The sequence below is a fragment of the Mugil cephalus genome, chromosome 20 (assembly GCF_022458985.1).
Source record: "Mugil cephalus isolate CIBA_MC_2020 chromosome 20, CIBA_Mcephalus_1.1, whole genome shotgun sequence".
Lineage (NCBI taxonomy): Eukaryota > Metazoa > Chordata > Actinopteri > Mugiliformes > Mugilidae > Mugil > Mugil cephalus.
In genome coordinates, this window is record NC_061789.1 from 5,102,654 (window position 1) to 5,121,000 (window position 18,347).

The window sequence follows — 18,347 nt, forward strand, 5'->3', positions numbered from 1 at the left end:
GGAGCTACATAGCTTGACGGTTGCTCCATTAAACTAAGCCCGAATTACGTGCACACGGGCAGGGGATGGTGACCGGGTGAGGCAGGGATACAACCCACCGGTTCAATCCACCTGCAGGAGGAGTAATAATAAATCGGACTGCGGCCTGTGTGTGCATTCTCCATTTTGAACAATAACCCTTTTCTTTAGCTGCTTCCTGCACTGACCAGAAACTCAAACCTGCAGCAGGTTTTTTTTTGGTGCATTTTCTAAACCCACAGTGTTTGTTGAGGAGAAGGGGGTCACTGTATATAAAAGAATATAAAGGCCTGTGTTTTATTTATTTACCCGGAGTGCTGGCGTGTGTGCTCTGACTCCGAAAGCTACTCTCTGTGCAGCAGCTGGCACCATCCTCCTCCTCCTCCACCATCGCCGCCGCCGCCTCCTCTTCCTCCTCTTCTTCTTCTTCGTCCAGCACATCATCTTCGAGGCAATCGGAGTCGACTTTGAGGGCCTCGTCCTCCTCCTCGGACTGAGGGTCCTCCTCGACGAACTCCTCGTCCTCCTCCGACCTCAGGCTGACGGCGTCGTCCTCGTCCTCGTCGCTCTCGTGGTCGTCGTACACCACCGCTTTGGACGCGGTGGTTCGCCTCCCTCCGCGGCCGCCTCTGCCTCCTCTGCCGCCGCCGCCACCTCTCCCTCTCCCCCTGCCCCGCGCTGGCGTCGCCCCCTTCCTCCTCCTGGTCGCCTTCGGCGTCTCCCTGATGGGGCTCTCGGCGTCCTCATCCCCGCTGTCCCTCAGCCGGGGCTTCAGATTCCTCCTGGGTCTCAAGCCCCGGGCCGCGGCTGGAGATGGCTCCTCGGTTTGTAGCGGTTTGGGCGGCCTGCCCCTTTTTCCTCGCATGATAGGCGAACTGTATTATTGTTGTTTTTAATTTTTTGAACAACCTTTAGCGTTTTGTTTAGAGAAGCGGCACCGCCACGAACCTGGATTCGGGAGGATTCAAACGGTGCGCTGACCACCCCCCTCCCTCGTTGAAGCCCTCCCCTCCGGTTTCTTTTTCGAGAGTGAAAGCTCAAAACGTTAGCCCGGCGTCCCGCTCGGGTTCGCCTAGAGCCGCCATCTTTGTTCTTCTCTGCCTCTGTGGCTGATAGTTAGCGGTGGGCGGATCTATCCAAATATCGACAATATCGATACAAAATGTTGGTGTTGATCGATACCACCAACTGCATCGATACTCGAGTTTCTACGACGACTGAAGTGATGGTTTTGTATACTTAGGTCAATGTCTGTCACGATAGAGAGATTTCCACTTCACGATTATAGCGGACAGAAATAACGATATTATCACGATATCGACAAAAATTGAAATAAAAATTGTAAAAAATAAAAAAATAAATCATCTTTAACTTTTATTGTGTTGTTTTTAGTCTATGGGGAGATGAATTACACTAAAAATAAAAGTAGAACGGATGAAAACAAACAGATTTAAACCACACACTAGCTTCAGGTGGCACTGGATCATTACACGATATTACAATTGCACATTTTTATCATAACATTGAAATTTATTTTTTTCTTTTTTTTTGTAATACCACCATTATCATAGATACTGGTATACCTTGACAGCCCTAATTGGTTTAATTAAAAAACAATAAAAAGAAGAAGTGCAATGAAAGGAGAGAAATAGTTTCAGTGTTCTTCATTTGTTCTCTGGTGATAGTAACAGTTTTGTTTTGTTTCTGGACGAAAACTTTTATTGCGATACTAAAATATTTTCTATTTACTTGTAAACTTTGCCCACGTTCTGTACTGGATTTTTAATGTAATGAATCCAATTAGTAAAAAAAAAAAAAAAAAAAAAAAAAAAAAAGAAGGATCGGTATCGGCGATAGTGGCCCTGTATTTACTTGGTATCGGATTGATACCAAACTGACGGTATCGCACACCACCACAGCAGCAGGCCCCGCCTCCACTGGAGAGAGAGCGAGAGGAGTCACGTGGTCTCCGACCAAAAAGACAATTATCCTCCAAATTACTCATGTTTAACCCCCCTATTACCTTCAAATTTACTAATACGTTTTGTCCTTGGCACCAATTTGACAGCAGAAATTTAACCACTTATAGTTCACTCGACACCACACATAACATGTACTAAAAAAACAAACAAAAAAAAAAAAACAGAAGAAACAACACAATATACTATGTAGACAATATTTATAAGAATTATTAAATAAGTGAATTAAAATAATTGGATACAAAACTAATTACGGTGAAATGACATGGATTAACAACCAGTTACTGTTGTTATTGGTATTATTGCTTTTCTTTTATATAGAGATTATTAGGGCCACCTAAAGGGGAAATAAAATGAGAGGAGGTCATGCACTTTTAGATTGTTTTTTGTTGTTGTTTTTCTTTTGTATGCCTATAAAAGTTCAGTGTGATCCAGATGTAGACCCAGGCACTTATACATGCTTCGCTTCTCACCATGAGACAAAGTTGTTTACTAGATTTTTGTATTCTTCTTCTTGTCCATCCCTGACACAGCCCATAATTGCAGTACTTCTGCATATGACTTGACTCTGTGTTGTAATTGAAGTCCGAGGTGCACAGGGTGAATATATTGAGCAATAAAAGCATTAACATGGTCACTAGTTTAAATTTATACACGTGGCAGTTCATTACTTACACTACTGAAAACAAAATGCACTCTAATAATAGTGCAGCATTACATGTTAGCTTCACCAAGGCTCTGGTTTTCTGGTATTTGTTTAAAATATCAATTGATTTAACTGTGTACTGATGTCAATGGATATTAGATTAGATTACATTTAGATTAGGTTTGTCATTACACATTTAACAAGAAGTGCAGTGTAAGTGGTAATTGCAGGTATCTGTGTAGAATAAATATAGTAGCTACTTCATGCTACTAAACTAGTGCAATATTTGGTACATAGTACTGTACAAACATATTATTTAAAGCATGTGTGTGTGCAGAACATTCAGGATGTACCTGATGTATACTTACATAAACACACAATATATTCAATATATAAAAAATAAAATATTTATATAATTATCATTGTGAACAAGTTTACAAAAATAGTCGGAAAAACAGTGTCCTAGGACTGTTACATTTACTAATTACCGCAAAAATACCTCTGTTTGGAGCCATATACTTAAACATGGGTAGTTTAAATGTTGGTGGTTAGCGATGATGCCTCCCAGCGAGAAAGTCCGGGTTCGAGTCCAGCTCGGGCCTTTTTTTCGGGTTGCGTTTGCATGTTCTCCCTGTGTCTGCGTAGGTTTTCTCCGGGTACTCCGGTTTCCTCCCACCTCCAAACACATGCTCGTTAATCTGATTGGTGACCGTAAATTGACTCTTAATTGCCTGTGTGTATTAGCCCTGCGATTGGCTGGCGACCTGTCCAGGGTGGACCCCGCCTCTCGCCCGATGACAGCTGGGATAGGCTCCAGCGACCCCCGTGACCCTGGTGAGGATTAAAAGGCAGAAGATGAGCTGGGACATTTCAATGTCGTAGTGTTCTCGTCTTCCGTCGTATTAATGTAGTTATAAATATATTCGTGTATATATGGACGTTTATGAGTTGTCGTGGCCGAGTGGTTAAGGCGATGGACTAGAAATCCATTGGGGTCTCCCCGCGCAGGTTCGAATCCTGCCGACAACGCAAAACCTTTTTGGTTAATTCTTCTATTTATCATTGAGCGGCTCTCAGCTATTATATTATTTAGTAACACAAATAAACAAATATCTGAACGTTTCTACAAAACGATTTCACGTCCAGGTTCGTGTTGTCGTAATAAAACACGAACTGAGGCTCGGCTCTACTACTGCTGCCATAGTTTTAAAGTAATGACACAGCGCCCTCTGCTGCTGAAGCAGGCTTATAGCCATTTTAATTTATTTTTTTTCCCAATAAAGAAAATACTTTTGATAGGAACCAAAAATTATGACCAATGATTGATACTAAAAACAATAACACTACGGCATAGAAGATAAAATAAGATATTTTATCATTTATTCAATACTGCATGTATCAACTTACATATTTGTGTTTGTAATACAATAGTTGTTCTCTACTACTACTGTTCTACTACTTTGAATTTCTCCAATGGTGATCAATAAAGTACTATCTTATCTTATCTTATCTTATCTTATCTTACTATTTGGAATTTTTTGCTATTTGCACCTCTGCTTAGATGCCAACCTGAGCAATTCCGTTGCATATGCACTTGTACTATATGCAGTGACAATAAAGTTGCTGTTTTCGTGCTTTGCCTGTGAACCCTCAACATGGAAATAACAAAATGAGAACTGGTCCCACTTCAGACCACACACATGTGTGTTCACATTTAGGAAATACTTTCAGATATACCAAGGTTACTGTGACTTTCCATCCACAATCACTTACCTGTGTAAATAAACTGCGATACAGTGGCTACAGTAACTCACAACTTCCTGTGAGAGTCTAAAATTAAATTTGAAAAGAGTTTCCTCCTGGAGATTCCCCTCTGCCGCTCGCCGCAAGGGAAATAATAACAGCAGGTAGTAATTATTGTGTGATTAACTCAGAAGAGGAAGACCGAGAACAAAAGAGGCTTTAATTCAGTTCAGTGACATTTAAAAACACGTATAAAATCTGGAATATATGCATATATAGGCTTTTGTGGTTAAAAATCTAAATAAATAGCTTATTTTATTATAATTATTGGATCAGTACTCAAGTAGTCAGGTCATAGGATTACATCCCACGCTATTGGACGCTGTTGTCCTCAAAGGAGCGCCCTTTGTCCTCTAGGTGTAGGTGGATGGCTGAATCCTGGCCTGAAGACCTGGCTCTCCTGTGGTGAGCCGCGTATTTGTGAATATCACACAGATGTTTTTAGTTCGGTCCGGTGGAGCATCAAGTGTGTCACGGATACGAGACAGAGAAGGAGGTGATGGGAAGGCAGAGCAAAGAGCAGTAGGACGGGTGGAGAGGCTGGACTTGGCCCGGTAACGCCTTGTAGGACCTCCAGTCCGAACTGCTTCCTGGTTTAGAGCACAGAGACACCTCACACCTGCAGACACGGACGCAGATGACTTTAAATGGTCAGTTCACACAATCCTAATAGAGCTTATCAGGATCAGGTAAATCTCATTTTATTGGACCCTATAAACTGGAGTCTCTGTAGCTACGTCACTGTGTTTGTGCTCTGGAGGCCACGAGTTGTATGTCAACCAACGATGGCAATCACACACACAAAAAGCATGGCTGACAGGTCGTGTTTGTGTTAGATCACAAAAATGTCGTCATGTTTTCTAAGTTTTTTGGAAGTTTTTTTGATCCCAAACTTGAAATATTTAACCTTTCTGTGTATATATTGTTATGTATTGTACTTTCTGTGTGATTTTCACGCAAAAAATGTTAATAAAATGATCATATGCATTCAGTGGCACTCATAATCTCTCTTACCTTCACTGGGAAAAAAAATTGGCTAATGGAAATTCTGATTTCTGCATTGGCTGCTGGCTATTGGCTATAAGGAAGGTGGTCATAATGTTATGGCTGATCGGTGTATGTATATGTAATTAAATAAATATACATGACAATATAACATGTATGTATGACTGTAATTCCTCTTGTCTCTGTGTAATGATGTGACTGAACACTGCATTATACACAAATCTATCTATGTATGAAATCTATGAAAAAGATTAAATAAATATTGTACGAGCAGCTTTTGGTTGTTTGGGTCTACATAAATGAGTGGCAGAACATCTTAAAGAACCTTTACAAGTTCAGCCTGGATGACTGAGAACCTTCACCTTCAGTAAATATGGAGCATTGCAGAGAATGAGTGTTAGAAATGTGTAAGAAGATTGAGTGAAATCATTGTCTCTTGTTGTCAGGAACAGATTCTAGGAAGCATCTAACCCTAACCCTAAGTTTCTGATCAACCAAGTAAAAAAGAAAGAAAGTAGGGGTTTCAGAGGAAGGGCTACGATCTAAAAAAGAAAACGACTCACTGCAAAGACAAAACTAAGAGACTGTTAAATAGGAGAAGCTTCACGTCCATTCCCCACAGTGAAGACCTCCGCTGGATCCATAAAGAGACCATGGGTGGCCCGGAAATTCAATCCAGGGACTAATTCCCCTGCTCCCTCTGCCCAGTGACCCAGCCACACAGAAGGGAAATAAACCAAATAAGAAGGGAAGTTTCCCTAAACATTAACCTTCTAACCCTAAGTTTCTGAACATCCAAGTAGAAAAAAACAACAAAAGAAAACAAAGTAGGGGTTCAGAGTAAAGACCACGATCTATAAAAGAAAACAACTGACTGCAAAGACAAAACTAATAACTCTGTCACATCGAAACACATTTGATTTGTTTGATTGAAAAAAATTGACAAAAACCTCTGCCCTCCTGAGATCGGTCTCTTATGGGAGTAAACCAAAACTTTGCTCTGTTTTTGAGCTGCTCGCAGCCCTGGAGCTTCTACAATGACACAGTCTGACAGGCCGCCCAGTTACAGAATCAGAATGTGACAGGCAGGTACATCCAATGTTATCGTGTAAATTAGCGGGTCGACGCGGCATTCATGATCGCATCGAAGCCGAGCCGATAAAATCCCAGGTTGATTGCTGGTCGATTGCCTGAGATGCCTTAGGAAGTGGCATTCTGGCCCTAGAAAGTCTCTATAGAAAGGATGATCTTAACTACACACAAGACCTCAGATTTAGCTATGTTGTACCTGGTGACGCTTTGGATGAACTTCTTTTCGTCCTGATCCAGACACACAGCAAACGTTGTCCCGTCCTCTCCGCCGTTCACCTGCACCCTGTCCACCTTCACTTCTGATATTGAGATTTGCTGCCGGACAGAGAAGAAGTCAGTGTGAGAGGATGGGAGGTGTTTCTCAGTGGGGAGTGTTTTCGGTTCAACATTTCCAACTCACTTGGTTGTATGCCTTCTTGGACTTGGAAGACTGCCTCTTGAGGACTTCTGTCATTGTCAGCTGCAGACTCCCTGTTGAATCTGGACAGACAACACAACACACTCTTAGCGACAGTAATGGAAACCACACCATCGAATCAGTTAAAAGCAGCCACAAGCATTTGGACTGTGGGTGGTGCTCACCTGGCTGCTCATGTTTCTTGTACGTTTTGTAAACATTAATCGATGTGCAGACGATTTCTGCCTTTATCCACTGACTTCTTCCACTCACAGCCACCTGAAATCAACAGCTTTATTAAATCTCCAACTCTTAACTCTTCTTATTGTTGCTGTTGCATGAAATCTGTGCGTGGAATCACTACCTTGTTGTAGGCCACGCTTAGTGTTAAAGGGACAGCCTCCCGCTCTTCGTCAATCCCAAACCTTTTGCTGGCCGCCCCTTGGAAAACAAATCAATGAACGTTATTAAGTTATTATAAGTCCAAGCTGAGGAACAATACCACGCCACATTTCATTCTGTTTCATGAGCTTTCCTATAAAGGTGCGTCTTCTTTCCTTCTCATTCTTTGACCCTCATCCCTTCCCTTCGAAAGCTTTCATCCCTTCCATTCAATCCTTCTCACTGTCTCCCTTCGATGCCTCTCATCCCTTCCCCTCCACTCCTATTGTCCCTTTCCTTCAACCCTTCTTATCCATTCAATTCAACTCCTATCATCCCTTCCCTTCCACTCCTATAATTCGAGCCCTTTGACCCTTCTCATCCTTTCCCTACGACCCTCCTCATTCCTTGGACCCTTCATCCCTTCCTTACACTCTGATCATCCCTTCCCTTCCACTCCTATCATCCCTTCCAATATACTCCTATTACCCCTTCCACTCCCATCATCTCTACCCTTCCACTTCAATCATGTCTTCCCTATGACTCACCCCATTCCTTAGACCCTTCAATCCTTCCCTTCAACTCCTATCACCCCTTCCCTTCTACTCCTATTATCCCTTCCACTCCTATCGTCTCTACCCTTCCCTACCCCTCCCTACAACCGTCCTCATTCCTTGGACACCTCAGATCCCTTCCCCTCCACTCCTATTGTCCCTTCCCTTCAACCCTTCTTACCCCTTCCATTTGACTCCTATCATCCCTCCCTTCCATTCTTATCATACCTTCCCTTCGATCCTCCTTATTCCTTGGACCCATCATCCCTTCCCTTTGACTCCTATCATACCTTTGACTCCTATTATCCCTACCCTTGAACTTCTATCATCCCCTCCCTACAACCCTCCTCATTCCTTGGACCCTTCATCCCTTCCCTTCTGCTCCTATCATCCCTTTGACTCCTATTATCCCTCCACTTCCACTTTTATCATCCCTTCCCTTCCTTCCACTCCTATCATCTCTACCATGCCACTTCTATCATCCCCTCCCTACAACCCTCCTCATTCCTTGGACCCATCATGCATTCCCTTCCACTCCTTTCATCCCTTTGACTCCCATTATCCCTTCCACTACTATCATACCTTCCCTTCCACTCCTATCACCCCTTCCCTCCCACCATCAATTTCCCATCCGATCCAATAAACCTCCTTGCATCAATTAAGGTGTGGTCTTTGTTAATTAAAGAGCACATAATATAGTGTTACTCACCCATGGCCTTGACAGCTCTGGCTCCAGCGGTGTGCCCGAGCTCCAGAGAGTGAATAAACACTTCCCTTCTCCTCTCTCCCCCAGCCAGGGTCAGCTGTGTGGAGGAAGGAAGTCAAACATTTAGTTCGTTGAGCGCTCACATATTAATTTACGGTCATTTTGGAGCTCCACTGACCTCAGCTTGATAGAGCTGCACCAGAACAGGCTGGTCGGCATGTCGGCAGTAATAAAGCATCAAGTCGGCCAGAAGAGGAAGGTGCTGCGTGTGCCCACTGCACTCTGAGACACTGTCGTTCTTAGAAGCAGCCTGAGTCATACGAGAATACTCATGGTGACACGTGGTGACACATGGAGAAAATGCTAGGAGTTGGGTTCCCCATTTCCTTTTTGCTTACAATTCTTTCTGACCAACTCATACAAGCAGCCTGAGTAATTTTTTATGTAACTGACTTTCAGTATTAGTCCATATAGTATCACTACCTGATAGCCGCGGTCTTTTCTTCAGCTGCTCCTTTGAGTTTTTTTGTGTTCTGTGTCAAGGTTATAATGATGACATGAGAAAAAGTACCTTACAAAGGACGTCAGAAGACAGACTGAGCAGACTGAGGATGTTCCGCTCGTACCATGGATCCACCATTCCCAACATCTGGGCTATTTCGGTTGTACTGCTCTCCATCTGTTCGCCATTTGACTCCTGTCAGAAAGGAAAGATATGAGATACAACATATACTTCAATTATTTGAAAATATTTAATGCCATCATATCATCTGTCCAGTCATGCGAGTCTAATAAAACATTACCATTTTCATACCAGCTTTCTTCGGGATGATACTTAACCTACTTCTTCTTCTTAGCTAGCTATTCCAACATTTATGAATTATATTTACCTAAATATTTACAGTATCTTTTAGCTTTGGCTGCTTCCAGCATTCACTATTTCTTTGCTAACAATTACAACAATTTATCTTCTGTGTCTAGTGCACTATTCATTAAAATGTGACAACTATTTCAATATTTATACATCATTTTTAGCTAAGTTTTTATCTATTATCCTTAGCTAACGTTTAATTAACAATTTATCTTGCTATGTATTTCAGTTGTCGATATGTAGCTACCAGGTGAACTTCTGGAACAGTAGTTTGCAAAAACAAAAATCACGCATAAAGCATATTTTTAGAATGCATTTGAATCTTTTGGATAATCACTTTAATAAATTTAGAAAAAAATGTGAATGAGGCAAAGTAATGATTAAGGTAAATTATCATATATATCTGCATAACAAAAGTTTACTGTAACATAATGTATAAAATATGGAGTAATCATGGGCTACTTTAATAAAGTATATATTCAAATTACAGTCTTATCGTAATCTTTTAAAAATTAGAAAATATTTCACTAAAGTAGACATTTTAGAAAAGGTTGCCAAAAGCCTGCTCTGACTGCAGAGCACAGATAAATCCACCAGGGGGCAGCAGGCAAGTCTCAAATAGGTTTTTCAGCTCTATTTATATAGAGAGTTTTCAGGTAAGTATTGATTATGCGGAAGGTGCAGGGGTTTCAGAAACATATCAAATGTGATACATTTGGCATTATATGGTTAATGGCTTATAAATGATCAATTTATTTAGCATTTGTTATTGGCTATAAATCTGTACCCTCTATGAATGTTTACGAGGAAAAAAACTGAACCAGATGAGGAGTGACTGAGGTCGATGTCCTCACCACAGAAGCAACGGTCTTGGTTAAACTTCCTGTCTGCCCTTCAGTTGACGTGTGCCCTCCTCCTGGACTTCCAGTTCTCCTTTTCGTAGGAACAAAGTAAAACTGCAGTTTGCACACCTTGGTGAGTCTGGGGCATTTGCTTTCTTTCTGATGCAGGTCGCTGTATGCTCTGGCCAGCCTGCCAGCCTCCCTGTCGCCTCCAAACACCACCACTTTGACCAGGGTCGGCGCTTCCGCCACACTTTCCTCGTCACAGCTGAAGATCGGCCTCCTCCGGACGCACACATGCTTCTGCGGAGAAAGCGGAGAGGTGGGCGTCTGCAGAGGACGATACTTTCGGGACAAGGACCTGGAGTATTTGAGCTGTGACCCAATTCTTAGAAAGTCTTTGCCCAAATCGTCATGGAAGCCCGCACTCTGGACACGGCGGCAAATGTTAGGACTGCGGGGATTCTTGAAAAGCATGGAGAAGCGCTCAATGCCCAAGAGGGATTTGGACTTTTTTTTGGGTTTCTTTCTAGGTTTTGGTTGACTGTCTTGTCCTTCTTCTGCGTCCTCTTGGGCGGTGTCCTCGCCCAAGTCGCTTTCCACGCCCGACGAGCTCGACGGCACAGACCAGCTGGAAGACAGAGAATAGCTGGAAAACATGGAGTCCCTAGATGATGAAGATGCAGTGGAGATCCGATGGCTCTGAAACTCATCGTACGCTTTGGGTCCGTCCAAATCGTCTTCCTCGTCCACGCTGGTGTCATTGTTATAATCCTCGTCCATTTCTGATTTGAGGAAACAGTCTGGAGGTGAATCCAGGTCGGACTCGGCTGCAAGAACACCTTTCAGGATATCTTAATGAAGCAGAATCCATAGAGTTAGAGTCGGATAAAACTGTCGGTGTACAACAAGGTGAAGTAAATTAGCTAATTACCAAAGATATCGTTTTCCCAAGTACACGTTTGGCATTTGGGGAAGGGCAGCGCGAACGTCTCGACCGCACCTAATTGAGAGGAGGTGACACTTTAGGACATTCACATGACAATTAGAGGAAAACCAAAGCAACAGATCACAAACCTGTGTCTTACCAGAGTCTTTGCATTCATCAGCAGAAGCAGGAACAGCGAGGCTTTCTCTAAGTCTCTCCATGGTGTCGAGGAGATCCTGTCTAGCTACGCTGAGATCTGCTGCAGAGGCTGCCGTCTCCATGCAGTCGTTCACTTCCTCCAGGAGCTGCTCTAATTCTTCGCTCTCTTTCCTCTGGAGGAACATGTGAGTAAAATTTTGTTGTAGCTGCATAGTAGAAATTGTGAACCCAAAAGCACTAAATGCACTGAGCTGATGCGTCACCTGCAGGGCGGCGTGGAGGGCCTGCAGGTCGAGTCTGGTGCCCAACGTGGCCTGAAAGCTGTGCAGGATCAGAGTGATTGTGACGTCTCTGCTGGACTCCCGGGTGGTGCTCAGCTGCTCCAACACAGACTGGACCTCCGGAGAAACTTCATCGTCCTGACTTACCAACAGCACCATTCTAATGGAGGTTCACACACGCATTGGATAAGTACGGAGATCGTGCTTGAAGTTCATTTTTAACGTCGCGATTCGAATGAACTTACGTGGTTTTGGTGCCGTGGACCTCATGGGACATACTTTGCTCTGCTCTCACCAGTCTATGGAATAAAATACCTGCAACAGAAACGGGCAGAATAGCTGAATAAAGAGTAGACACATGGACAGCAGTTCCATGCAACTTCTTCTCAACTACTCAACACCTTCACCAATCAGCCACAACATTATAACCGGACATTATGACAGGAGAAGTGCTCAGTTGGACCTGGAACTGGCATTCAGGTAGCACCCACCTAGACCAGAGCAGGCACCCCCACCCCATTGCAATGACACTCCTTGAGGGCAGAAGCCATCCCCAGCAGGATGCAACCGCAAAAACAGTTAAGGAACAACTCAAAAGACCTGGCCTCCAAATTCACTAAATCCCATATTGTATCTCTAGTATCTGTGGGATGATTCACAAATTCCCCCACCCTCAACAAACAGGACCTAAAGGCACCACAGGACACCTTCAGAAGGCCTTTGTCTATTCTCTGATGAGTCACAACAGTTTTGGAGAAGCAAGAGAGACGTACACCATATTAGGCATAATGTTGAGGCTGATTGAGTGTGTCGCACACTTGTTTTCTGTAAGCGCAGTGATACCTGGTGCTCGGAGCTCTTGCTGGATGATCTCAAGCAGACGTTTACAGGCAGAGCTGCAAGGTTCGGGCCACGTCAGGAAGCCACGGAACAGCAGCGAGGCCTCTTGCAGCACGCCGCTGTCCGGAGCCACGTACGGTGCCTGCAAAGAGACAGGAAACTCGTAAATGAGTAATTTCTCGTGCCTCCGCTCCATTCATCACATATGACATCCACTCACCTTAAGGAGGGTTGACGAGAACAGGAGCGTGAGGGGAACCACCAGCTCATACTGACACTGCTCTAAAACCTGGAAAATAGATAAAAAAATAAGTTGAACGGAAGCTGTAAAAATAGTAAAGTTCGAAAATAATGTTTTTTTATTTTCAGTTCTCCACCTCCTTTGTTTTCCTCAGAATTTTCTGCAGAAGGATGAGGAAGTTGTGGGCATCTCTCTTCACAAGTTCCTCCAAACACCAGCGGTTTATGCACAGTCCGGCTGTTATCACACAAGAGGGGAAAAAACATCAACCTGAACTCTTCAGGTTTCACGCTGATCCACGAATCAGTTTGACACGAGGCAACCGCAGTTCGGTTGCAGTAGTTTCGCTTGCGGCCAAATTTCTGAATGGTGTTCTTTTTTGTTAGAGATTTCACAACTGATCTTACATAATAAAAAAATCACCTCCACAGTCTTGTCCGTCACCACTTTCAATTCCCATTTCTTCCCATTTCAGACGGACAACATGTTCCTTATCGGCCGGCCGCGTTACATGACATTTTGACATGATTTCTTCTCATGCTTCTTCTCCCACACTGCGTGGTGTGTTTGTCCCTGAGTTCGCGTCATAAATAAATGTGGTTTTGATTCCTACCGTTCCAGAGCTGCTTGTCAGGAGTGTCGACACCCAGGTCACAGAGGCAGCGCTCCAAGACGTGCTGGATACGATCCTCGGTGCACGAGCTGCTCTCCATCGTCTGCATCATCTTCACAAATAAGAGACGACAAAGAAAAACAGGAAGTCCCAAAAATAAAAAAAACAAGAATTACGGCCTTTTATTGTGAGCTGGTAAACCAACGGGTCTCTCCAGTAATCTAAACTTCCTGCTGCTGCTTTATAATCACTGTTGTTCCTTTCCAGAAACAATCAAATGAAATACATAAAAAGGTCCAACTACTACCCCCTCTCGCCCTCTCCACCCCACCCTAACATAAAAAATAACAGACATGCATCATGAGGACGGAGAGCGATGGCACTTCCTATCCGAAAAAAAAAAAAGAAAAAAAACCCCAATGAGTCAGAGTGCATGAGCAGACCGGAGATTAGCTGGTCGTCAAAACACCCGCAACACAACTTCTACTTTTTTCCTCTCCATTCTTAAAATCAGCTGCTGACAACAAATTTCGCATGACTCAAGGGTCAGAGTGTTACAAAACCGTTCTTATTTTAACCCCAACACATCTTCTCGAATCCACAACCTTGAAAACAGGACGAAAAAAATATCACGATAACGATATTGATCGCAGAAATGAAAACAGTTAACAGCAAAATACAGGAAATTTAACTTGATGCGTGTTGTTTTCTTGCTTTTGGGAGGCGAATTACATTTAAAACAACAGCGGCACTGGATCTTTTATATGATATTAACATTTTTAACACGACATTGAAAATTCATTTTTTTTTTACTATCGACTGTTTTCAGTCCTACTTAAAAACAAGCAAATTAGTTCATCTGGACTGTCCCAGATTACATGTGGTTTTGGTGAAAAATAAGTTACATAAAAATAACACAAAAGTGAAAGTTACTAGACATGCACAAGTGGACTTGATCGTAGTCTCAAAGAACGATCAGATATCCGGAAACTAGTGTTTTTAAACTAAAAACAAGTAGATTTGAATTGAAACGAGGAAAATATGAAGGGGATGGTTTAAATAATATTAACCTCCTGAGACCCTGCGTCCTCTTATGGGGACATGAAGTTTCTTTTTTTTTTTCAGGAGGTTAATAGTTGTGACTTTACAGTAAATGCATTTGTTGCTCTGCATCACAGTGACAACAAAACAGTGAATTACATTTTTTTTTCATTATAAATGTTTAACAAGCTGCATGAAATAACATTTCGAGTAGTGATAGTTGTCGTTTTAAGCATCAGCGTAGCTAAGAACCTAGAAGAGAATCTCAGTAACAAGTTATATTAGCTTCTTAAAATAATTGAGGATTAACTTATTACACATTAGATATTAACTGCAATTCTTTCAATAACTGTTAATCTGAATTTGTCCTGTGAATTCGCTTCGGTTCACACTGTTTCAGCCAGAGCTGTCGAAGACAACACCGAGACCCACACCTAAACCGAAATGTCACACCTATCTTTCATGCTTGAGATCAAACTGGGGGCCGTATGCGTGTGTGGCCCCTGAAACAAATCTTCTTTGACACCCCTGCGCTCTTTCAGTTTGATTTAAGTCATTTTCGATTCAGTTCAACACAAATGAATCACCACCTTCCTGACGCTGCTTCAACATGAACCGAACATCCTAACCGTCTTGAAGCTGAGACAAACATGTCTCATATCTGGATGCGTTCCCCACCACTAGTGTACCTAATGATGTGTAGATATGAGCTGATTTTCCTACAGCTGTGAGACTGATGAGAAGGAATATTTCCCCCCGCGGTGCTACTCCAGGATGTGAATAAGGAAACAGTAGCCGGGGTCACCTGCACCCAACAAAACAGGAAAAAGCCCATTCAGGGGACGCACAATGTAAAATTAAAGACGAGACGCGGCAGGAAGCTGGATATTAAGTAGGAGGAATATAGTAGCCACTACCCCTTTATATCCGCGTTAACCGTTTCCCCATTATCACATCTGCAGCGTCAAACGTGTAAAGGTTTGCAATCACACTACCTCTTTTTTGGACTAAGTTAGAGGATCCGCATGACATTTATTAGTCACCGTCGCTGCAGCGGGACGAGCTCTCAAAAGCCTTAAAAAGTGCAAAGCAAATCCTATATATGTGATTTATCTGAAGCAGCTACCTGGAATCTCCCGCATCAATTGTCCTCTGAGGAAGCAGGTGTCAACCCATTGTGTGCTGTCAGGCTACACTGCAAAGACTTCCAGTGTAAACTTGACCTTCGGTAGCGTTAATTTACCCACGGCAGCCAGTAGATAGACGGCTCGTTGCGCTGGGCGGCTTTTAAATAAGAAGGGGAAACAGGAAATCTGCAGAGCTTGAAAAAAAATTTGCATTAAGATCTCATGTAAGGGGGCCCGGTTCCTGCCACAGCGGAGAATGTATGAAGCTATAATGGTCACACTGCGCGAACAGATGCTGCAGCGTGCAAATGAATCAAGAGGGAGAGAGGAGTCTTACCTGTAGCTGCTGCAATCAGTGTCCTATATCATCCCAGATCTACCGCAGCGGAGACACGCCGAAGAGGGAAACAATACGGAGACCACATCCTCCTCCTGACGGTGCCTTTTCAAAAATAGACCCCTCCGACTGCAGCCGCCCGAGAGAGCGTGTGCTGCGAAAAACAGGAACTCGGCGCGAGTCTGCGCAGATAGAGCGACCGCTTGCACAAGACGCTGTGCCGGTCCCGGTGATGGAGGAGGAGGAGGAGGAGGGGGAGGAGGAGTCATGCTGATTGTGACAGACTTCGTTTGACACAATCGACGCTCTGGAACGTGATGTCTGGGTAACCAGATCCAACACAAATGGGGATAAAGTTGAAACTGTCTCGCATTCAGATGAGATTCAGTTGTGAGGATATGAGCACAAATAAACCAATCAGTCACAACATTAAAACCACTGGCAGGTGGACTGACAATTCAATGTTTTGCTAGGAAACTTTTGTATCTGATCATTCATGTGGATGTTACTTAGACATGTAGCACCCACATTGACCAGACCAGGCAACTCCCCACCCCATAGCTATGACACTCCTTGATGGATCCAGCCTGACACAGACTTGGACTCCAAATTCACTAGATCACAAACTGATCAAGTATTTGTGGGTTAGTCCACAAAAGGCCCCATTAGTACTCCCCTCCTTTAGTAAATCGCCCATCTTATGGACCCCTTCATGGCCTACGTCACTCTGGAGGCAAAACAGAGGGAAGCTCGAGGCGAACACTGTCACTGTCAACCATGAAAATGTCATCGTGCTGTATTAAAAATCAAAAACACGATCTTGAAGATTTATCTCATAGCAGCCACTGCCAGTCGTAGACGACTTTGGTTTCGAAGTGCAGACAATCAACAATGTGCACACTTCTTATCTGATAAGATTAATATCTAATGCACCACCAGTTTCGGCCTGGGTAACATTATGGGTTTGACTGAATCGTGACCGAAATTGCGTCAATCATCGTTTAGGGGATTTTTGTTACAATGCTAATGGTAATCGCTAGCTAACGCAAACGTTAGCTGCGTGTTTCCAAGCAGAAGTTGCATTTATCACGTTATCCTCCGCAGTGGTTCCACTTACTTCCTGTAATATCTTTGTCAGATTCAGGCTTCACTTCATAAAGACAGAACAGACTTCGTCCCCTCTGTGTCCTCCTTTGGACAAATCGTCCATCCAGTAAGTCAGAGTGTAGAGACAAATATGCGTTTTCCTCGTCCATTCCTGGAAAAACAGTCCATTGAAATATGCTAACTGCCTTTAACAAGCTATAGTGTTTGAGATGTTTGGCATCCAGTTAAGCCCCGCCCCTTAAAAACCGTCACATTGTTTACAAACTGTGAAGTGCACCTCGACAGAAATGTATCAAGAGAATTTATAGCTTTGGATCAATAAAGATGGAACACGTCAAAGAAAGGTAAACTGAGGAGAGGCAAACATCTGTAGGACTCGTCTTTGGCGAAAGTACGGAGAAAGTTTCCGTTGCAGTTGTTGAAAGTGAAGCATGAAGTAGAAAACAAAAATGAACCCGACTGACAAAAATGTCACACCGCCATCTAGTGTTTGGGTGGTGTTATTACAGACTGACGAGGAACAAGTATAAAAGGCTGCATGACCTTAAAAGAGCCTTAAGAAAGGCCCACAAGTTCTCAGTGGGTTTTATGTGAGGTGAAGAAATGAGTCATATTGATGTTGTGTGATCTCTAAGGCCTTTACTGGGTGTAGATATGCAGCTGAGTACTTGTATGTGATGCAGCATTGCACTGCATGTAGAATCAATCTTCTTGAAAGATGCAAACTTTTTCCCGTACGACTCCTTGAAAGTGTCTCCTAAAAAAAAAAAAAAGCATCTTTAATAACACCAACCCAGGCCAGTATCCCACCTCCACCTCACTGGAGTCAGAGTGGAAGTGGAGCTCTGTGCCCACACCAGATCAAGGTCCATCCACCTGGTCTCATCAGTCCATAAAACCTCTGAGGAATCTGTCTCCAGGTATTAGTTGTCCCAGTGTTAATGTAAAGAAGCTGCCTAATAATTATGAACACCTTGTGTTGATCTCCTCAGGCCACGCCCATCACCTGATATGATTCAATACACTAAGTGTTTAGGTTTGTATAACCTGAGAAATACACATAAAATGATGAAAATACCTCCTCACTGGACTAATGAAACAAAGTGTAGCTCTAACTTTGAGGTGTCACAGAGAACTTTATACGCACTACTGATACTAATACTACAGAGTACATTGTGTGCACCAGTAATAATAGTACAAGAGTACTTTATGTTAACTACCACAGTAATACTACAGAGTACCGCAGTAGCAATAATACTGCAGAGTACTTTATTTGCACTACTTCTAGTGTTTCAGAGCATTTTATTTGCATTATTACTAATACTTTAGATAGATAGATAGATAGATAGATAGATAGATAGATAGATAGATAGATAGAT

At 43.0% G+C, this 18,347-nt stretch overlaps 2 protein-coding genes and 1 non-coding gene across 7 annotated transcripts in view; 1 reads left to right on the forward strand and 2 right to left on the reverse strand.

Annotated features, from left to right (window-relative positions):
* Positions 1–1,686, reverse strand: part of LOC124998147 (nucleosome-remodeling factor subunit BPTF-like) — a 30,346-nt gene extending 28,660 nt beyond the window's left edge. For 2 of the 5 annotated variants that reach the window (XM_047572358.1, XM_047572354.1), the window contains exon 1: positions 328–1,685. In XM_047572358.1, the coding sequence (XP_047428314.1) occupies positions 328–883 (556 nt within the window). In that variant the 5' untranslated portion in view covers positions 884–1,685. Of the gene's footprint in view, positions 1–327 lie in introns of all 5 variants that reach the window. The other 3 variants (XM_047572357.1, XM_047572356.1, XM_047572355.1) reach the window with 2 other exon arrangements.
* Positions 1,687–3,590: 1,904 nt separating this feature from the next.
* On the forward strand, positions 3,591–3,672 carry trnas-aga. The gene has a single exon. It is a non-coding gene; the product is annotated as a tRNA-Ser (tRNA).
* A 914-nt stretch (positions 3,673–4,586) lies between these two features.
* Positions 4,587–16,038, reverse strand: LOC124998150 (phosphoinositide 3-kinase regulatory subunit 5-like). Its single transcript, XM_047572361.1, has 18 exons — positions 15,862–16,038; positions 13,357–13,468; positions 12,880–12,980; positions 12,723–12,791; positions 12,506–12,644; positions 11,908–11,977; positions 11,645–11,822; positions 11,383–11,554; positions 11,229–11,297; positions 10,307–11,148; positions 9,153–9,278; positions 8,760–8,891; positions 8,585–8,678; positions 7,305–7,381; positions 7,126–7,219; positions 6,944–7,023; positions 6,740–6,858; positions 4,587–5,065 (listed from the first exon to the last, which is right to left on the reverse strand). Exons 2-18 carry the CDS (start codon positions 13,466–13,468, stop codon positions 4,918–4,920), a joined length of 2,622 nt encoding a protein of 873 aa, XP_047428317.1. The 5' UTR covers positions 15,862–16,038; the 3' UTR covers positions 4,587–4,917.
* Positions 16,039–18,347: the final 2,309 nt, after the last annotated feature.